This window comes from Branchiostoma lanceolatum, chromosome 8 (assembly GCF_035083965.1).
Source record: "Branchiostoma lanceolatum isolate klBraLanc5 chromosome 8, klBraLanc5.hap2, whole genome shotgun sequence".
Lineage (NCBI taxonomy): Eukaryota > Metazoa > Chordata > Leptocardii > Amphioxiformes > Branchiostomatidae > Branchiostoma > Branchiostoma lanceolatum.
Genome location: NC_089729.1, coordinates 4,530,800 through 4,549,169, shown reverse-complemented (window position 1 = coordinate 4,549,169; position 18,370 = coordinate 4,530,800). Strand labels below are relative to the sequence as shown.

The 18,370-nt window shown below is 40.9% G+C and overlaps 3 protein-coding genes across 4 annotated transcripts; 2 read left to right on the top strand and 1 right to left on the bottom strand.

Annotated features, from left to right (window-relative positions):
• Positions 1-11: 11 nt before the first annotated feature.
• Positions 12-4,406, top strand: LOC136439748 (bifunctional arginine demethylase and lysyl-hydroxylase JMJD6-like). Its single transcript, XM_066435310.1, has 4 exons — positions 12-701; positions 1,309-1,444; positions 2,060-2,189; positions 2,527-4,406. Exons 1-4 carry the CDS (start codon positions 37-39, stop codon positions 2,610-2,612), a joined length of 1,017 nt encoding a protein of 338 aa, XP_066291407.1. The 5' UTR covers positions 12-36; the 3' UTR covers positions 2,613-4,406.
• Positions 4,407-5,179: 773 nt separating this feature from the next.
• On the bottom strand, positions 5,180-10,327 carry LOC136439734 (protein SPMIP7-like). 2 transcript variants are annotated; one of them, XM_066435292.1, is made up of 6 exons: positions 9,803-10,327; positions 8,906-9,108; positions 7,736-7,810; positions 7,042-7,320; positions 6,261-6,795; positions 5,180-5,947 (listed from the first exon to the last, which is right to left on the bottom strand). In XM_066435292.1, exons 1-6 carry the CDS (start codon positions 9,910-9,912, stop codon positions 5,794-5,796), a joined length of 1,356 nt encoding a protein of 451 aa, XP_066291389.1. In that variant the 5' UTR covers positions 9,913-10,327; the 3' UTR covers positions 5,180-5,793. The 2 variants fall into 2 exon arrangements, with proteins under 2 accessions (XP_066291389.1, XP_066291390.1); XM_066435293.1 differs by lacking the exon at positions 7,736-7,810 and having other exon boundaries at positions 9,803-10,324.
• Positions 10,328-11,312: 985 nt separating this feature from the next.
• On the top strand, positions 11,313-17,295 carry LOC136439736 (tektin-4-like). The gene is made up of 8 exons (XM_066435294.1): positions 11,313-11,759; positions 12,271-12,427; positions 13,090-13,213; positions 13,618-13,688; positions 14,004-14,147; positions 14,751-14,973; positions 15,647-15,801; positions 16,190-17,295. The coding sequence occupies exons 1-8, from the start codon at positions 11,504-11,506 to the stop codon at positions 16,404-16,406; spliced, it is 1,347 nt and encodes a 448-aa protein (XP_066291391.1). The 5' UTR covers positions 11,313-11,503; the 3' UTR covers positions 16,407-17,295.
• The last annotated feature ends 1,075 nt before the right edge of the window (positions 17,296-18,370 follow it).

The following is an 18,370-nucleotide window of genomic DNA, read 5'->3' as shown; positions in this document are numbered from 1 at the left end:
TATGAGTTAATTGCTAGTTAATATCAACTAATCAAGATGGCGACCAGGAAGTCAAGAAAAGACGACGCGGAGCCAACTGAGAAGAAAAACGTGCAAAATCTCCTTCAAGAGTTCATAAAATTGAAGCAAGATGCCAAGAAAAAGGGGCTGGACAACGCAGAGGTTCGCGAGATATTCCTAGGGAGGAGGACAGGCTCGAAACGGGCGGCCATATGGGTGGTTCGTGCCGTGGTTGGCGTGCTGTTTCCTTGTCTGCTCGCAGTGGGGCTACAGATCCACCAAGACGGCTTCGACCTGGAAAATATGATGGAGAGCTTGACGTCGTCCCCGTGTGCCGTCGAGTTCCCCGTGATTCTGGGGGAGATGACCAGGCCGATCGCTGACTGTGGCATGTGTAAGGGCATTCAATCCGCCCCTGTTCTGGAGGACGTTTCCAAAGAAGAGTTCCTGCAAAAGTACGCGTACTCCGGCATCCCTTTGCTGGTGAAAGGTGCCACTAAGTCGTGGACCGCCATGGAAACGTTCAGTTACGAGTATCTTAAGAACCTGTACGAAGACACAGAAGGAGCGCTGGAGTCCGTGAGTGAGGACTGTCAGTTCTTCCCGTACAACACTGACTTTGAGGGTTTGGATGAGGCCTTCAACATGTCTGCCGCGCGGTCCGAGCTGAGGGAGGGGGAGGAGTCCTGGTACTTCGGATGGTAAAGAGTACCTCCTCTCATTTCTACAGACGTGTTATCAAAGCTAGCTCATATGACATGTTGAAAATGTTAGTAATGTTCTCTGGCAACTTCAATTCGATAACACTTTTCAAGTTGTTGCTTTTTATACACGACATGGGAAATATTTAGAAAGTCAAACAAGTGCATATGGCTATTGACATTTTTATTAATTTATTTCATTTTCTAATATTCTAGTCAAATTATTCTTGCTCAGGATGACCGGATTATCCTCGTAGTAAGGGTTGACAGGATCACAAGGTGTTATTCACAAGGAGCATTCTGTCAATAGTTACTAAAAACGTCCTGTCAATAGTGCCACGAAAAATTTATTGACATCAAGAACATCCTGCCAATAGTGCTAAAATTATTGTTGAAAATAACATCCTGTCAATAGCATCGACCTTAAAACAATTTATCGTTGAACATCTATTGACAATTAATTATAATCATGAAGTAAAACTTAAAAGACTTGAAATCAAACATCCATGCATTGCAGTGTACCTACTAGTAGAATGCTCTATTCTAAGTCTTCTAAGTAACTGCATATGTATCGATTCATAAGAAACATTGTTTGAATATTCCACAGGAGCAACTGTGACCAGACGGTGGGGTCTGCCCTGAGGAAGCACTACCAGAAGCCATACTTCCTCCCCGACGACTCGGAGTCCAGCATCACTGACTGGCTCTTCATGGGGTGGTCTGGTGTTGGAGCCAGCATACATGTAAGGATTGATGTGCTTTTCATAACAAGTAATGTCCCGTTACATGTACAGATATGCACCTTACCCACTTAAACTTTCATGTCCACAATGTACATGTGATGCTGTTATACATTGTTACTACTACTGGTAGTACTATTTGAGTTGAAAACAACTTCTAGCTGTAGTTTTATTCTGCTACAAGACAATATGCATCTAACAAACAATTCATACATGTGTAGATATGATTTATATTACATTGTAACAGATAGAGATGCTATGCTGCCCTAGTCAAATCACAGAGTGATGAGAGCAACTGTCTTACACAACACATATGCTCAATACAAAAGTTACTCAAGGAACTGAAAGTTTTGTTAACAGTCAGACATAACGAAACTTATCCAGTTGCTTGTGTAACTTTTGTATTGAGTATGTCATTACCTGGATGTCTAGCCTTCAAAGATACAATGTATATGATGTGACTAAAAGCAAAGATTCTGTCACAACCTCATTTTTATAAAAACACTAAGTCTTACTAAATCATCAGTTGGTCTATTCCACATTGAAATGATGAAGAGTTTGGTGTACATGTATTATTTCACTGTTTGCAGTAACCCTTCCTTGTTCTTGCACATGTAGATTGACCATGTAGACCGGCCGTCGTGGCAGGCCATGATCCTGGGTAGTAAGACCTGGACCCTGATCCCCCCTCCAGAGTGTGAGGACGTCTGTACCACCTTCAACATCACCCTCAACCAGGGAGACATCAGTGAGTGTCATTATCTCATGTATGACTTTCAGAGCCGTAGAGCATGTGAGACTTGCCAATCATGATATCCCATAGTTGATATATCTGCCAAAGCAGAACGTTTCCTTTTAAGAAAGAACTTGTCAGATTTGTACATGTGTTACTGCAACAGCTCTTTCGACATTTTCCACTAATTGGGATCTTGTTATAACAGTATAATCAATGTACCAGTTGTACTTCAGTACCATGTTGCATTTCACGATGCTCTATCCTTACAAGTTTGCTGAATGTATATACAGGTCCTATAATTAGTAATGACTAATAGATGTCTACGTTTCCATCTCTCCACCCCTCGCAGTTGTAGTGGACACAAACCAGTGGTTCCACAGCACCTACATCCACCCAGGACAGCTCAGCCTCACCATCGGTTCTGAGTATGATTGAATCACACCACAACCAATCAGGGTCTGCGAATGGCAGCGAATCCTGGTAGGCAGATAAGAAATCAAAGTAACAATCCATTCCATTCCTCACTTCATCATTGTTTGACCTTGTCATGTTTGTTGGACAGATGATTTTTGTAGACCATGGTTGATTATTACATTGAAACTAACGTGATTCTATTCAGGGCTCTTGCCAGCTTGACATCTTTTTCTGTCATCCCAACTCCCATAGATTATAGAAAGATCCTACAAAGAATCATTTTTCTGTCATCTTGATCAAAAGTAAATTTTTGTTTCCTTACTCAACGATTTTTGTCTGTTAAAGGTTGACAGGGTGGTCTATATTTTGTCCGTGGTATGGAGCAAAATTCTGTCAAATGACTGAATGTTGGGTGCTGGCTAGAGCCCTGATTCTACTGCTGAGAACTGTTTCTGCAACAGATTTAGGCCAGGTCATCAAATGAAATGCAAATAAACTGATTTTGATAGGTCAGAGCATTGATATATTTATATGACCTTTCTACTTGACAGATCTTGAATTTCTACTGAAAAACTGTGGTTTGTGCAATTTACAGATAAAAGACTGAGAAAATTCATATAACAATATTTTTGGTCAAGGCTTGTCACTGATACAGTATGTTGAATGATGGGGATATCTAAGTGATGACACTGTAATATTAGAACATTTAATGTGAGTATAATGAGGATGTATTGTCGTTAAGGCATATGTGAATACTAGAAAGAGGGCTTTTAGACTTTGTAAAGGGATCAATCTATAACTTAGTTACTGTCATTAAACTATGCCAAGAGAGATGGAAATTTGAAATGAAGATGATGTCTCGCCATATTAGAATTCTGACATAGAATTGGAAGACATGTAGTTGTCACAGTGTGCTTCCAATGGAGCTTGCAATGAAGAACAAACAAGTCAACAAACAAACAAAAGTAAAAACTGGTTTTGTGACAGATTATAATCACCATACTTTCACATCACAGTGCCTTTCAAATAGAATTTACCAAGGTGTTGCTATAACAGCTCAACACTTTCCAAGTTTTTAAACTTAAAGTTTCTAAAAAAAAAGTTTTACAGGAAAATAAAACATTGAACATTACATATGGCTTTATATGTGTTACACGATGTCAGCCAGTGTTGTAATTTTTCTAAAGGTTTTGGTAGCATAGAAAATGACAATTATGAGGATGATGATATTTTATGGCAATCACTATGCAAAATTGTTATGGTAGGGAGAAGATAGAAGGTAATAGAAGTAAGATGACAGGGCAATGATTTTGTACAGAGTAGATCTTCTAATTAAGCTGATCTCTTACAATCATAATATATGAAGCTGTGGTAGTAAAGGTATTAGTGCTAGTAAGAAGTTTATTATTATGCAACTGGTATTTTTATCTTCCAAAGAAAGGCAAATTTTACCCATGAAGGGCTTGATATATCAATGCTTATGCTTAACATATATAACGTTACATGTATAGGAGATTTCTGTTTTGGGCTAGAAGTGAAAAAAAAGATATGGCTCATTTTTATGCTCTTATTATCATACATGTATTTCCTTTTGTATTTGCTTACTGCTGCTACTGGTATGTGGATGGAGTAAGATTTTATATAAATGTTTTTTTTTTCACTTCTGCAACAATATGGGCTTTTTAAGACAAATATGTCTTTGTTTTTTTTTTAAACTGGTGTATGTATTGTTTTAAGGAAATCCAGGATGGAAGTTATATGTACAAATGTAGAAGTTGAGTCGAAAGGAGCTTATTAAAGTCTTTGACTTGACAATGTTAAAGTCTTATGCTTTTTGTGATGTCAAATGTAAGCTTAAGCATTAACTGGACAGGCCCATGTGCAACTTTTCAGCTTCTGGAAGTCATTTTGGAAAGCTTTAATTCTAGTCTTCCGTATTTTGTAACTTAAAAGATATTAATTTTTCCACATTAACAGTTCCTTCTGCAATCATCTTGACACACACACATGCATGCACACACACACACACACACACACACACACACACACACACACACACAAAGACAGTTTGTTGAACTGAGTGGAGTGCATCTTTATTGGTGCAAACCTTGGAATAAAATTCAATCTCAGTAAAAAGTGTAATGCACATTATGTACAGTACTATACAAACTCTCCTGACATGTTCATCCACTGCAAAGCAAGTGACACTGGAAAAATTGTCTCCTGTGAACATATCTACATGGAACAAAGAACACGCTTTTAGAAGTCATAAAACACTCCATTGGAATTGGTGAGTTATGTACACAATGATGAATCAGTTTAGCAGCAATGGACTCTTGGTATTTTACATCCCAGTCCAAATCCAGCCCTACAACACTGTAATGTTCCTCTGTATCAAACAGTTAAGATAACCAATACTTATCAAACAGTAGCAGCATGAAAGCCATTTGAATAAGCTTGATACAAAAACTATTGTCATAAGTCAAGCCTTTCATTTTAATTAATTTTGTATCACTAAAAGTGGCAGTTTGTTACACAGTGTCACTATATATGTCAATAGCTTATTTCTTTAGCTTACACTTTAAAAATTGTTTTCTTGTCATTTCTATTTCCTACAAAATCTGTATTCTTTTTTAAACTTATCTATTTGCTGTGCTTGAAAATTAGGCCTTGTGATGGCAAGATTTTTAGCAAATAAGAACACTTCCTAATCTTTTAGTATCAAATAGACATAAGCAAACAATATTTGTCCCCAGTAAGAACACACATATTTTACTTTGTTGTCGTGTTGTTTTACTGTGAAACTTGAGAATTCAGACAGTAGTCTTTCAAAAAGACCAATCCAACATGTTCTACAGTACTGTACATGTACTCAGTAATATGGTGGATTTTTTGGGTGCCCCTTTCCCTTTAAAATAATGCCTTACCCTTCATTAAGTGAAACACAATGTAGCTAGCCCTTAGGTTTTTGTGAAAAGCAGCAATTTTTAACACTTTGTCGAGGTTTCTCTTGTCTTTTGTATCTGTATCTATATACGGTAGCTGGTATAACCGCCATCCGACGTAACACACCAGCTTTGCAGGCACGCACAGAACAACCTGTCACACCTCATGGCAAAACCCTGACCAACTCCAGATCTATTCTACTAGATGTGGTACAGGGAAATCCCCGCTATGAAATCTATAACTTCTCCATGTGAATCTAGTAAGCAGAAACTGCTGTGGGTAGTTTGGTGATGTCGATGTCTTGCCTCTGCACCTTGTTGAAAGGGTTGAACGGAGGCACAGTGGTGACCATGTTGGACATTGTGGACATGTGCTTGTGTTCAGAGTCGTTTGGTGAGTATGGCATCCTCCTGTGAAAGCAAGAAATTTGTTAGCTTTACATAGAAACCATTTAAACAGCAGCATGACTTGCTATATTGCTTTATTTCAAAGTGTGCAATGTTAATCAAATATATTTCTCATTTTTGACAATCACAAATCAGATAATAACACAGTTTTACTTTTCTGTCCAAAGACATTTAAGCCTTGTCTGTTGATTTCATCCATATATTTTGAATGTATTTGTTGCACTTGCGTATGAAAACCACCGAATACCATACTGTACATTGTGTCTTGAGCACATTTTACATAGGAAAAGGCTTCTTTGTATTGAGGAAGACTTGCCTGTGTTCCCGCGCTGTTGTAGGCATCTCCGGCTTGCCTTGTTTGGGTGGAGCGTGAGCGGGATGTGTGGCGAGCCAGTGTACGCAGCCCGCGTACCCGGGGATGTTGGGTCTGTGGGCCGTGTCCGTGTACCGTGGTTTGCTCAACCTGAGGATTGTGATTGGCTGATACGTGGTGTCGGGATAGTCCCTGTCCCCGTGCCCGGGGAGGTGCCCGTCGTAGTACGGAATGTGGTGGACCTTCTTGGAGTGGCTCATGAAGGTGACGGGTCTGGCCGGGGTGAAGTTGTCCCTGTGCTGGAACCAGTCCCAGGCCCTCCCCAGCCTCTGCCACTCCTCCGCCCGGGGCATGTACCTCTTGTGAGTCGTGCTGTAGGAGACCTGGTCCGGCTGGACCTCCAGGGTGCCGGTGGGGGGTCGCACCTTGCCTGGCAACTTCTTGTCCCAGTCTACCGTCTCGTACGCACTCTGCTGTGAGGAGGTGTACATGTACTTCCTGGCTGCCTGGTCTCTCCATCCTCTGTCATTAGCATCACCTGTAATACAGAAATAGCCAGCTTGTTCAATGTGGCAATATGATATGCATTTATCTGATGTATTTCTCTTTTTGAGAATTTTGTATGTCAGTTTCGTACAGTTTATACCTGTCTTCTTTGTCGCATATCGATCTCTCATCTCTGTATGGATCCTTAACCTTCTCCCTGCTGCCTAACTCTGTAACCAATAGGGAATTGGGTGCCGAACGTCTACTTCAGGGTACTAATATAAAGGTTAAGTCTTACCATCTAGTGTTGGTGGTCTGTTCTCCTCGAACCAGAAGTTGTGTGTCTGCAGATTCTCGGGTTCTCTGGGTGCCCCCTTGGTGACCCTGGACTGGCTGGTCCACCCCCCTAGCCTGGCCCTGATGCTGACATCAGAGGTACTTCTGGCGTTCCACGATCCCGCCGGCGCCGACTTCGGTAACGTTTCCACCACCATTCTCGAGGGAGGGGGTACGGAGGCGGGCTTGGCCGTGTTGGGTCGAATTTCGTGTTGAACCATGGAAGGCATCTGAGTTCTCCCTGCAGATGGATGTAGACTGGTGTTAACAACTTTGGTGACCATAATCATGGTATAACTGTCTTACAACCTGCATGCAGTTCTCTGTTCACACCTACAATGCAATGTACTGTAAAGTAACTGTAAGTAGGGCATACCAGTGGAATAATGCTACGACATCTACTTGACTACCAGTAGACTTGGCTGCTTTTGTTATAAATGTCTCCTTTCTAAACCTTGTAAATGCCCAAAGTAGTCTATTCAAATAAAACCTTTTCATGTTTGGTGTCATCAGATTTCCAGACCACAATATCCCACTGGCATACCCTGTATGTATAACAATAAAAAACCTGCCATGCTCTATATATCATACTGTATTGCCACTATTCACCAGAACCCTCCACCATATAGCCACACTATCAGGTGATCAAGACAAACCATAGTAGTTGATCCAATCCTGAAACTCATCACCCTGTATGTCTGCCTCCCAGGGCTGGCCAACTGGTGGCAGAACTGTGGGGTCAGTACGTTTCAGCACCAAGGTTAGCAACACATAACACTTTCTGGTAATACATCAATATTCTTTACTGTGATCACACTGAACAATGTCTCTTGTTAGTTCGTGAATGGTTTCATCAGGTTGGTAAGTCACTGAATAAAAATACTCTTTTTACACAACCAAGAGATTTATTCCATCGACGTTTTGGTGCATCTGTCACCTTCTTCAAGGCAATCTCTTGGTTGTGTAAAAAGAGTCTTTTTATTCTCTTGTAAGTTGTTTGTTTGCAGTGGCGTGTAACTTGATGTACGACTAGTATGTCATCTTTGTGGAGTTCTATTACGCATCTGCCATTGATACTTCTCTGCAAGAACGCATTGATGCTTGAAAACCAATCAAGGTATGTCATATGCCATCAAATTAGGTCATCGGTGTACATTCAAGACATGCAATAGCATCAGTGCTTTGTAGGATAAGTTACACATACCACAAACACTGCTAAGTATTGAGTGCACAAGTAATGCAATGGCTTTGAAAAATGAAAATCGTTTTAGTGATTCAAAATATTATTTCCAGGTGAAGAAACTCTCACCTTTATACAATGGAAATTACTGATGGTTGAACACAATACCTGAATAGTTTGCTTGGATACCATACCCCATACAATAACACAGTGACTATCTAAGTGCAAGTCCCACCAACATTCAATCTATCCATTCACTAATTCTGACAACATGGGATGTAAAACTGTTTCCAGTTGCCATTATCTTTGACTTAATCAAAACCTAGATGCGGTTACTGTGACAGCTGGCAGAGCAAGCACTTAATTTCGCGGTAGGAGGGGAAAGGACGTTTTTCACGTGTTTTAGTTTGCGATTGAAACAATTCTGTATTATAGCAATTGAATTGAAACACATATTTTCAGTGTCATGAGTTTGCAATGGAGAGGTCACCACGAAAACTGCAAAAATAAAACCATCGCAAACATTTCAAGATTTAACCTTCTCCCTGCTGCCTAGTATAACCCTGTAACCAATAGAGAATGGGGTGCCAAATGGCTGCTTCAGTGTGCTGAAGGTTAAAGTGATGTTTTCTTGGAGGTGGTATACCTGTGAGTCGGTCAACCTCAGCTGCAGGGCTCACAAACATGCTGCAGGGTTCCAGGATGGGGATGTTGTCCCGCATGGGGGCTGCGGGATATCCGCCGTGCGGCGCCGCAGCGTTGGGGTTCCACTTCTGATTAGCCTCACTCCGCAGCTCCTGGAAACTGTCCACGTCCGCGCGGCCCTTCAGCGTAGGGAACTTGGAGTGTCTGGAGATGGATGTTTATATGCAGTCAAACCTGTACAAGTCACCTCAACACAAAAACGGCCTGGTCAATGTGACCGATTTTTGGTGGTCCTTTAGATAATTTTCTCCATTGAACAAGCATTAAGAATCCTGTCTATAGTGATCACCTGTCTGCATAGACCAGAGTTTATCAGTCGCCTGAGTGGTCTGCTTTGTCAGTGAAAGGTACACTACCCAATCAGTGTTGATATTCATGGATATTAACACATAGAAATATGATTATGATGAATTAAAATACCCTGATGAATGAATGGAGAACATACAGGGATGACTGACAGTACTGTGCTGGATTACGGACGTATGTGATTTTCAAAATATGGTTGTAATGCAGAGGGGATCACTTCACGTTTCAGTTCTATCTGATACAGAGAAAATACCATCATGAAAAGAGGTCCAATCTTGCTCCATAAATTAAAAAATCAAATGTTATTTGTATCCGTACGCAACATCTCATTATTGGGCTTATTAAGAAGTTGATATGAACCCTGCAATTACCAATTGCAATAGATTATGTCAGGGTCAGGAAGAAAATAATGATACTATTCAAGAGAAAACATTCAAAGCGTTGAAGTGCAGGGTGTGTGTGAAGGGCTTGAAGAACTGTTTTACGATGCCCGTCGTTTCCTTAGTATTTGATTATAAGTCCCAATGCTTACCTGAGTCTCCGTGCCAGTTCTATCTGTTGCACGGCGTTCCCGCCAGCGTTGGGGTCCGGCATGACCAGTCTGTCCAGCTCCGGACGCGGCCGCAGCCCTGACTCCGTCATTTTCAAACCTTCTTTCCGTCCAAAAACGTGGCTCTCGGGTTTAAAGGCACAGGAAAAGTCCTGGTGTTGACTGGGAAGGTGGGAGGGGGGCTAAAACAGCTTCGACGCGTCTTCTTTTTCTCTCTGACCGCACCGCGCTTTCTTGTCGAATTTACCAGGTAATCCGAATGATAGAAAGGGAACGAAAAACTGTCCGTAAAATACTGGCTCACAAATGTCTGAAACGAAATCTGAGGGTCTTTCCGCACCTGTTAGCACGTATAGAGCGGGGAGTGTTGCGCCTGTCCCACACCGGGAAGCGTCTGTTGCTAGGCCGGTTGCTAGGACCCGCAGGTGAGGTGTGTTGTTTGTATGATCACGGCATACAGCTCTGCGTGGGTCAATGACAAACGGTTCAAAGTTCAGAGTGTCGTGTTCGCCATTTAGTTCACTTATATATCATATCAACTCGCGGAAATTATCAAGAATTATAATTTTTGACGAAGTAGCATATTTTTGCAGACTTGTAATCCTTACATACTCCACTGAGTAACCAACAAGCTGTAGCGTAGAGAACGGCTTTGTTTTGTCCACACGATTTGTTTACTGTTCAAAGTCGCCAAGAGGATTAATTACAATGGGGATACGTTCTTAGAGGGGAGCGATTTTCTTATCAAACCCCACAGAACCACTTGAACGTTCGCGTACTCAGTAGACTGGAGAAATAAGAAAGGAGCAGGTAGCTATAACTTTACCGGTGCTGTTGGTTACAGTCAGACCATAGCCGCGGCGACTGTTGGAGGGCTTCTTTTACTTGCAGTCTTATACATTAGCTGTACGGGCTAATGTATAAGACTGCAAGTAAAAGAAGCCCTCCAACAGTCGCCGCGGCTAATTGAGACCCCAGGTCAGGTACTTGTGAATGTGGCAGTATTTTTTTTTTGCACTACAGATGTATACAAAAGATATATATGTAATGTATCAAATATGTGAACAGATGAAAGGTGTATTATTTAAGACAGCAAGGAAAATTTGCACGGATGGTGTATATGCATACGACATATACAAGGCACACATTGAAGTAATTGTGAACTTTATTTATGTGCGTTGCTATGTGTGTGTGAGTGAGTGTGTACAAATTACGTATGGTTAAAAACCTTGGCCAAATCAAGAAAGTATTAGAATATATATGTCGACGCCATTACAGTAGTTAGCGCAACGTTACTAAGCTCCTCATAGATAATGTAATCGTTTTGTTTTGTTTATACAAGCCGTCCAACTGAGACCGAGTAAAGACCGAGCTAGCGCTCTGGGTCGCCCAGGACAGGAACCCGGAAATGCAAATGAGCTTACGCTCCAACCAATGGGGTTCCAGAATCAGTGTCAGCTGTTTGGCGCGTAACAGTGAGAACAAACGTAGCTATGGTTACCGTACACAAACCGTCGGTAATGCTTGGTGTTGTCTAGGTAGAGAGCGAGTGTTTTTACCGGCCATTCAATCCCTTGTAGACGGAGTATTTTGAGCAGGTATACTGTCTGTGAGCTAAATCATCGTCTCCCAACTTTATTGTGAATTCTAGGTATATTCAACGAGCTCTAGACCACAGAAAACATGTCGACCGGAGCGTTGCTACTGTCTCGGGAGCGGGACCCGCCCAAGCCCGTAGCCGATTTCTTCAAAACCCAGACGACCCACGCGGATGAGATCGCGGCTCAGGCGCAGGCCTCGGCCGGGCTGGCCACGGCTGGCTTCCGCACGTCCAAGTACAGGCCTGACGAGTGGCACAAGTCTAACTACGACAAGTACTACAAGGCCTTCGCCGACAGGGATATAGCCGAGAGGCTCAGACACGAGTCCAAACAGCTAGGTACTGCCGCCATGTTCTTTCCTGTCTCCATTCTACTGTGTAAACTTGTGTTAGATACAAATGTTATGTTTGGTACTGTTTTATCTGAGAACTGGGTTTCATTGGTGTAAATTCCCAAGTGGGTCTGATCAAATTGGCCTTCAACTTCAAGTTCGAGCAACGTGATCTTTAGAACCATAGCTACGATTAGCTAGTATTAGCTACAATATAGATTAGCCAAATTACATGTATACTTAACTGGTCTTTTTCCTTCATCCATCTAGAAATCCCATATACTTGGTCTACTTTGTAGTCAATAAGTTCAGTATAAATGAGCACTATTATATCATGCTAGTTACATTGCTTCATGAATACGTAGAAGTAAGATTGAAAATACAATTAAAAACAAACTTTGATATGTAGTATTATATACTATAATATTTTAATATGTTCCATCCTGTATGAGGGGACCATAAAGAACAGTCGACAGTGTTACTGCATAGTTAACGATTTCTCTACTTTGATCATCCAGCCAACACGACAGAGGCCATCACTCAGCGTACGCAGGCTGACGTCACCAAGAAACTTGGTGAGCGTATGCACGACATCACCTTCTGGAAGTCGGAGCTGAACCGTGAGATCGACGATGTGATCGCGGAGACAGACCTTCTGTTGGCCCAGAAGAAGCGGTAGGCATCATCGTCTGATTAGTACATGTAGATTCAAGATGGGTGTAACAGAAATGGATTATACATTATAATAGTCTCCAAGCAGACCTACGGGTTGCAAAGACCGTATCCAACTGGCAGAAGGAGTTTTTATAGCTATAAAAACTCCTTCTGCCAGTTGGATACGGTCTTTGCAACCCGTAGGTCTGCTTGGAGACTAACATTATAAGAAAGCAGAAGCACATCTAGCCCAGTGGTGTCTACCAATAGAATGAGCAGAGTTGTATGGAACTATTTCTGTTTCGAAGTTCTAGAACATAGCGAAGTTTCATGGAACTACATGGCAAAACCATAGGAGTGAACATGCTTGCTTTATAATAGTTATTCAAGGGTAAAATAGCTGAACTTGCAGGATTACAGACAACTTAAAAGGGATATGTTATGCTAGTCTCTACCAGACTAACCGTGTCGGCTATAGAGAGAACATTTACCGGGGGACTTTGGCCATGGAGGATAAAATTCCCATCCGCAGGGTTGCAATATTGGACCCTATCTCCGTAGCCGACCCCCTTCATACAGTTGACTCTATTTGGCCAATTTCTACTATTTTCTCAGCGAACCGCATAGGCTGGTAGAGTCTAATGTTATGCCACTGGTACTGAAGGTTGTTTTGGTTGCCCCAGGTTGGAGAACGCCCTGTACGCCACGGAGATTCCCTACAAGATCTCGCTGGACAACCTGGAGAGCCGCGAGCGCAGACAGGGTGTGGACCTGGTCAGGGACGAACCCGAGGTTGAGCTGGTCAAGGTCAGGGTCACTTCTTTGATCGTGGGTTGGGTGTGTACAATAGTGTGTGAGGTAGAAGGATGTACATCTATACTACCAAGGATGTCTATTAATAAACTCCAAGCAGATCTGTCGGTGGCAATGACAGTATCCAAAGAGCAGTTTTATTGGCTAATAATGCTAGCCTGGAATCCAAACCTATTGTAGATCCCGAGTTTGCGGAGAGCAGACTCGGGAGCTATAATACTGGTTTGGATTCCAGGCTACAATAATGCTACTTTTGTCCTTTGGATGTTGTCATCGCCACCGATAGATCTGCTTGGAGATTAGTCTACTACATCCTACTACAGCATTACTTGTCAACAGTCCTGATGTGTTAATCTACATTACTGATTAATAAATAAATAAAAATCTTTTGTTCTTAGGAAGTGGAGATCATTAAGAGTGTGCAGGACCTGTTGAGAAGAACACTGGAGCAGACAATCAACCAAATCAGGTCAGCACAGTTGCCATGGCAACATCCACTTCAGCACAATTGGTGTCCACTTTCATAACAAAAGAACTGAAAGTTCAGACACACCTGCAAATTGTACATGATTAGATCCACTCTCAGTGATAGATTAAGTTTAGTCTCTTACTAGTTATAATATCTACACAAAAAGAAAGACATTGTTTCAGTCTTTTTGTTGAATAATCAAAGCAGTACCGAAAAGAAACAGTGATATCGGAGCAGATTTGATATTGCTTTTTTTAACACACTCACTGCTGAAAGTGAATACAATCCAAGTCTGATCTGTCTGTACTTCTGCAGGAATAATCGCGATGCTAAGCAGAACCTGGAGATGGACTGGAGTGATAAGAAGGATGCGCTGGAGATAGATGACAAGTGTGCCCGTCTGAACAACCAGTCTACAGACATCGAGTACCACCCCAACACTGGGCAGTGGCAGGAGTTGTAAGTAACATTCCTCATGTCAAGATTTCAGAATCTCACTCAGAAAGGATTGTCATAGTTTAAGTTTTAGGGAAATATTTCCAGAGAGAAATTCTTTCTTATGAAGCATCAAAGTCCATTAGATTATCACAGTATTATCTCAATATGAAATTCCACAATGCAGGCCCCTCAAGTTAATCTCCAAGACCGTATCAAGAAGGCCGACCTGTCGCTTTTGGTACAGGTTGTCCTTTTGATACTGTCTTGCCACTGATAGATCAAATAATATTTACACTTTTTCACACATGGTTAGGAAAGAGATTTCTACGTGATTGTACTACCTATATATTTTACACAGTCATGAAAGTTGTCTACTGTGGCAGACAGACTTGCTTTATTGTTGTGACAATCTGTTGACCCACATTAATATAAAATCCCACATTATCCTCAAATGATATTTACACTTAGACGGTTAGGAAAGAGATTTTTTTCTACATGATTGTACTACCTATATGTTTTACACAGTCATAAAAGTTGTCTACTGTGGCAGATAGACTTGCTTTATTGTTGTGACAATTTGTTGATCCACGTTGTCTAACCCTTCCCCTCCCCTCCCCTCCCCAGCTCGTCCACCCCGGAGACCTGGGCGCAGTACACCCACGATAACATCGTCCGGGCGGAGCAGGAGAGGATGGCGTCCATCAACCTGCGCGCCCTGATCGACAACGTCATCTCGGACACCTCCACCGACATGCACGAGCAGTGCAACACCGTGGACACCGCCATGGCCAAGAGGCTGGAGGAACTCAACGACGCCAAGGCTAAACTGGAGAATCATCTACAGAAGGTACGTGTGGAAAACTTCATTATCTATTATATTCTAATGCTAAAGCAAAACATATTGCATTTGGCAATGAATATACTAAAGCTAAAGGTAACATGTTGCATTTAGCAATAAACATTTTGAATCTAATGCATAACATTGCATAAAGCAATAAGTATTCTAAAGCTAAAGGTAACATATTGCATTTAGCAATAAATATTTTGAATCTAAAGCATAACATTGCATAAAGCAATAAGTATTCTAAAGCTAAAACATAACATATTGCATTTAGTGATAAATATTTCAAATCTAAAGCATAACATTGCATAAAGCATTAAATGTTCTAAAGCTAAAACATAACATATGCAACTAGCTTTTGAGTAAGAACTTGCAATAAATTTATTATTATCATCTGATTAAGAACATTATTATTAAGAACCCTCCTTGGACTCAAAGTCATTGTGCTGATCACACGAGAACAGATTTCTCTGAATTCCTTAGATATCTTTTCAAGTATGGTGTTGTAAATTTTGCAGGGCCCCTCTGTGAAGCAGTGTTATTCACAGAGCAGGGCTACCCTGGGTAAACATGACAGAATAAAAAAAATTGAGATGGAGTCAGAAATGAATCTGTTTATGTTATTACACCAGGTTCTTTTATGACTAGAAGTCTGATTTCCATTCTTCTGTTCCCCCAGACTCTCCAGGAGATTGCCTCTCAGGAGAAGAACATCGCCATGTTGAAGCAGGCCATCGCGGACAAGCGGCCGCCCATGCAGGTCGCTCAGACCCGCCTGCACCACCGCACCTCACGGCCGAACGTTGAACTCTGCCGCGACCCCGCCGCTGAGAGGTGAGGATTGGACGGACATTTGTTTTAGTCTTTCAACTTTTTCAGGCTACAAAATAGCTTTTATATCCATGTCTATTAGTAAGACTGTTTTGGGAACTATTATGTAACTTAACAGATACAGATCTAGAGAAGGCTCAAACTTATCATCTTTACATAGATGAAACAGTGACTGATTTTGATATCATAATCAATTGTATAATCTATTGTATCCATCTTTTAGACATTTTCCCCTTGAAAATCATGCAAAAGATCATCCCTTTAAGGACTTGATCTATAGAATGGTTTTCCATGTAGTTTACATGTCCCAAAATGATGTTGCAAATTGTACTTATCATTGCAAAGCAACAGCAGTGAATACTCTTCTAAACTTCTGAAATTTCTGTCCCAGGCTTCTGTCCGAGGTAACAGAGATCACGGAGTCCATCGAGGCTCTCCAGAGGAAGTTGGCGAACGCGGAGGCCTCGCTGAAGGACCTGATGGACACGCGCATGACGCTGGAGAAGGAGATCGCTGTCAAGTCCAACAGCATCTTCATCGACAAGCAGAAGGTGTGCCAGGTCCGCACGCGCTACCCCAGCATGATGAAGCTCACTGGCTATCAGTAAACTTAGCAGGTCATTGGCTTTATGTGGATACGGATAGAGCTGGGTTTAGACTGAAAGTAGCATCGTGTTGGCTTTTCGCTGATACGGATACTTCACAGGGGGTATGCAAATGAAAGAAAACAGAGAGAAGACATTATTTGGAATCATGTGAATCATTATTAGAGCATGTATGACTGTTCTCTCAAGCCCTACATATGAAATAAATAATGGAAATCTTTATCATTATACTGTATGTATAGAGATTACACATTCCCTTTTCTCTAATATATATTAAAAGAGACCACTAAAGAATTCAAAAGGAAAAGTTGTAGACAGTAATGATGGATAGTTTTTCACTGCTTCATTATTTGTAAAACTCAAATCAAGTACAATGAAAATTGCTGTTAGATACAGCTAAGAATCATCTTCTTAAAGATTTCTGGAATTCTCTTGTGACATTCAGATTATGTATATATAAGAGGTGATTTGAGAAATATATTATGGTATGTTGACAGTTTTGTGAGATTGTGTGCATATATATACTGATGGATTGTTAAGTTTAGTCCTATATTTTCCACAGCACACTTTCACAGGATTTAATTATACATTTTTTGAGAAATGTGAATTTCCATGGAGTTATTTAATCTTTCAGTCAAGCGGATCATGATGAAATCATGAAAAAAATGATTATCTGTAGAATATCATAATCATTGTAATTGATTACCTGGGAACAACTCCACACAGTAATCACACATATGGCAGAAATATGGAATTCTAAGTTTAAAATTTATGTGAAAGACTGGAAAAATGTAGGGACGTTTGTTGGGGATTTGTTTGCCTTTGCTGTATCATATTGCTGCTATGTTTTTCTGTGCCAAGACTGAATTAAACACTATGCACAACGACACAACTATAGTGTTTTTTTCTGATATTTACTATTAGATGCAATGTTATTGTACTGCAGTTGAGTGAAGACAACCTTAACATTTCACCATTACAACATTATATTTAATGTACATGTATTAGATTTGCCTGCATTAATCAGAATACTGCTCCCCAATGTCTTCTTTTTCTTTCCAATGACGCATTGATTACATAAAAATGTAGTCCTTGTAAGACACTTCCTTTATTTGGACAAACATTTTCCTTTTTAATATTACAGTGCAATGTGAACCAATCACCAAAGACTGCTTTGCAAAGAAGGTGCATCCAACGCACAGTTTGAAGAAAGCGTCGTCAAACGGCTAAAGTTATTATTGCAGGAAAAAACACATTCAGCAGGGACAACCATTAAATGATATAAACAAAGACAAACGTGTACTTGAAAATAATAGTGCTTATTCAGACTGGTTTACTGAAAACACTGTATTGTATGCCTAACGCTCCATGCTGACTCAAATCACTTGTTTATACTAGATGAAAAGACGTCAACCCCCAAAGCACGTTCAATCTACAAGTTTTCTTACATGAACATATCATTTGTATATAAAGAACCCCTCAATTCTGCGTCCTCGAAAATTATAGGTTGATTGGAATTGGAGTCGACAATACAGCGTCTGTCTTACAAGTGCGTGGTTACTCCAACAGGTGGTTGAATCAACAAGCTGTGCAGCAGTGCACCATGCGGAAATAAAATAAACTACAGCAAAATTAAATCCTGGTGAACGTCAGCAGCATCTAAACATGGGTACTGTACACATTGCATAACTGCAGATATTGGTGTTGATCTTGGTGTGATTTGATAGAACTTGCGGAACGCAAATGCATGTTCCTTGTTATAGACTAACCTTTGTAGTGAGAGAAACTAAACCGTGCAAGAAGGTCTACTTTCAAAGGTTAGAATGTCCATCATTTCAACCCCTAGCTTCTTGATCACAGCCCAAACACCCCAAACTAGCGCCTTAATGCACCTAACATGATGCGTGGTTTTCACGTTCATTTGATTGAGCCTCCTTGTTCACACATATGCATTGATTTGTTGTTTA

Coding starts and splice junctions, on each gene's coding strand:
- LOC136439736 (XM_066435294.1), top strand. CDS start 11,504: ATGTCGACCGGAGCGTTGCTACTGTCTCGGGAGCGGGACCCGCCCAAG. Junction 14,148..14,750: donor ACTGGGCAGTGGCAGGAGTT/GTAAGTAACATT, acceptor TCCCCTCCCCAG/CTCGTCCACCCCGGAGACCT. Junction 14,974..15,646: donor TGGAGAATCATCTACAGAAG/GTACGTGTGGAA, acceptor CTGTTCCCCCAG/ACTCTCCAGGAGATTGCCTC.
- LOC136439734 (XM_066435292.1), bottom strand. CDS start 9,912: ATGACGGAGTCAGGGCTGCGGCCGCGTCCGGAGCTGGACAGACTGGTC. Junction 7,811..8,905: donor TGAGGTTGACCGACTCACAG/GTATACCACCTC, acceptor CTGACCCCACAG/TTCTGCCACCAGTTGGCCAG. Junction 6,796..7,041: donor CAGACCACCAACACTAGATG/GTAAGACTTAAC, acceptor TCTGTATTACAG/GTGATGCTAATGACAGAGGA.
- LOC136439748 (XM_066435310.1), top strand. CDS start 37: ATGGCGACCAGGAAGTCAAGAAAAGACGACGCGGAGCCAACTGAGAAG. Junction 702..1,308: donor GAGTCCTGGTACTTCGGATG/GTAAAGAGTACC, acceptor AATATTCCACAG/GAGCAACTGTGACCAGACGG. Junction 2,190..2,526: donor CCTCAACCAGGGAGACATCA/GTGAGTGTCATT, acceptor CACCCCTCGCAG/TTGTAGTGGACACAAACCAG.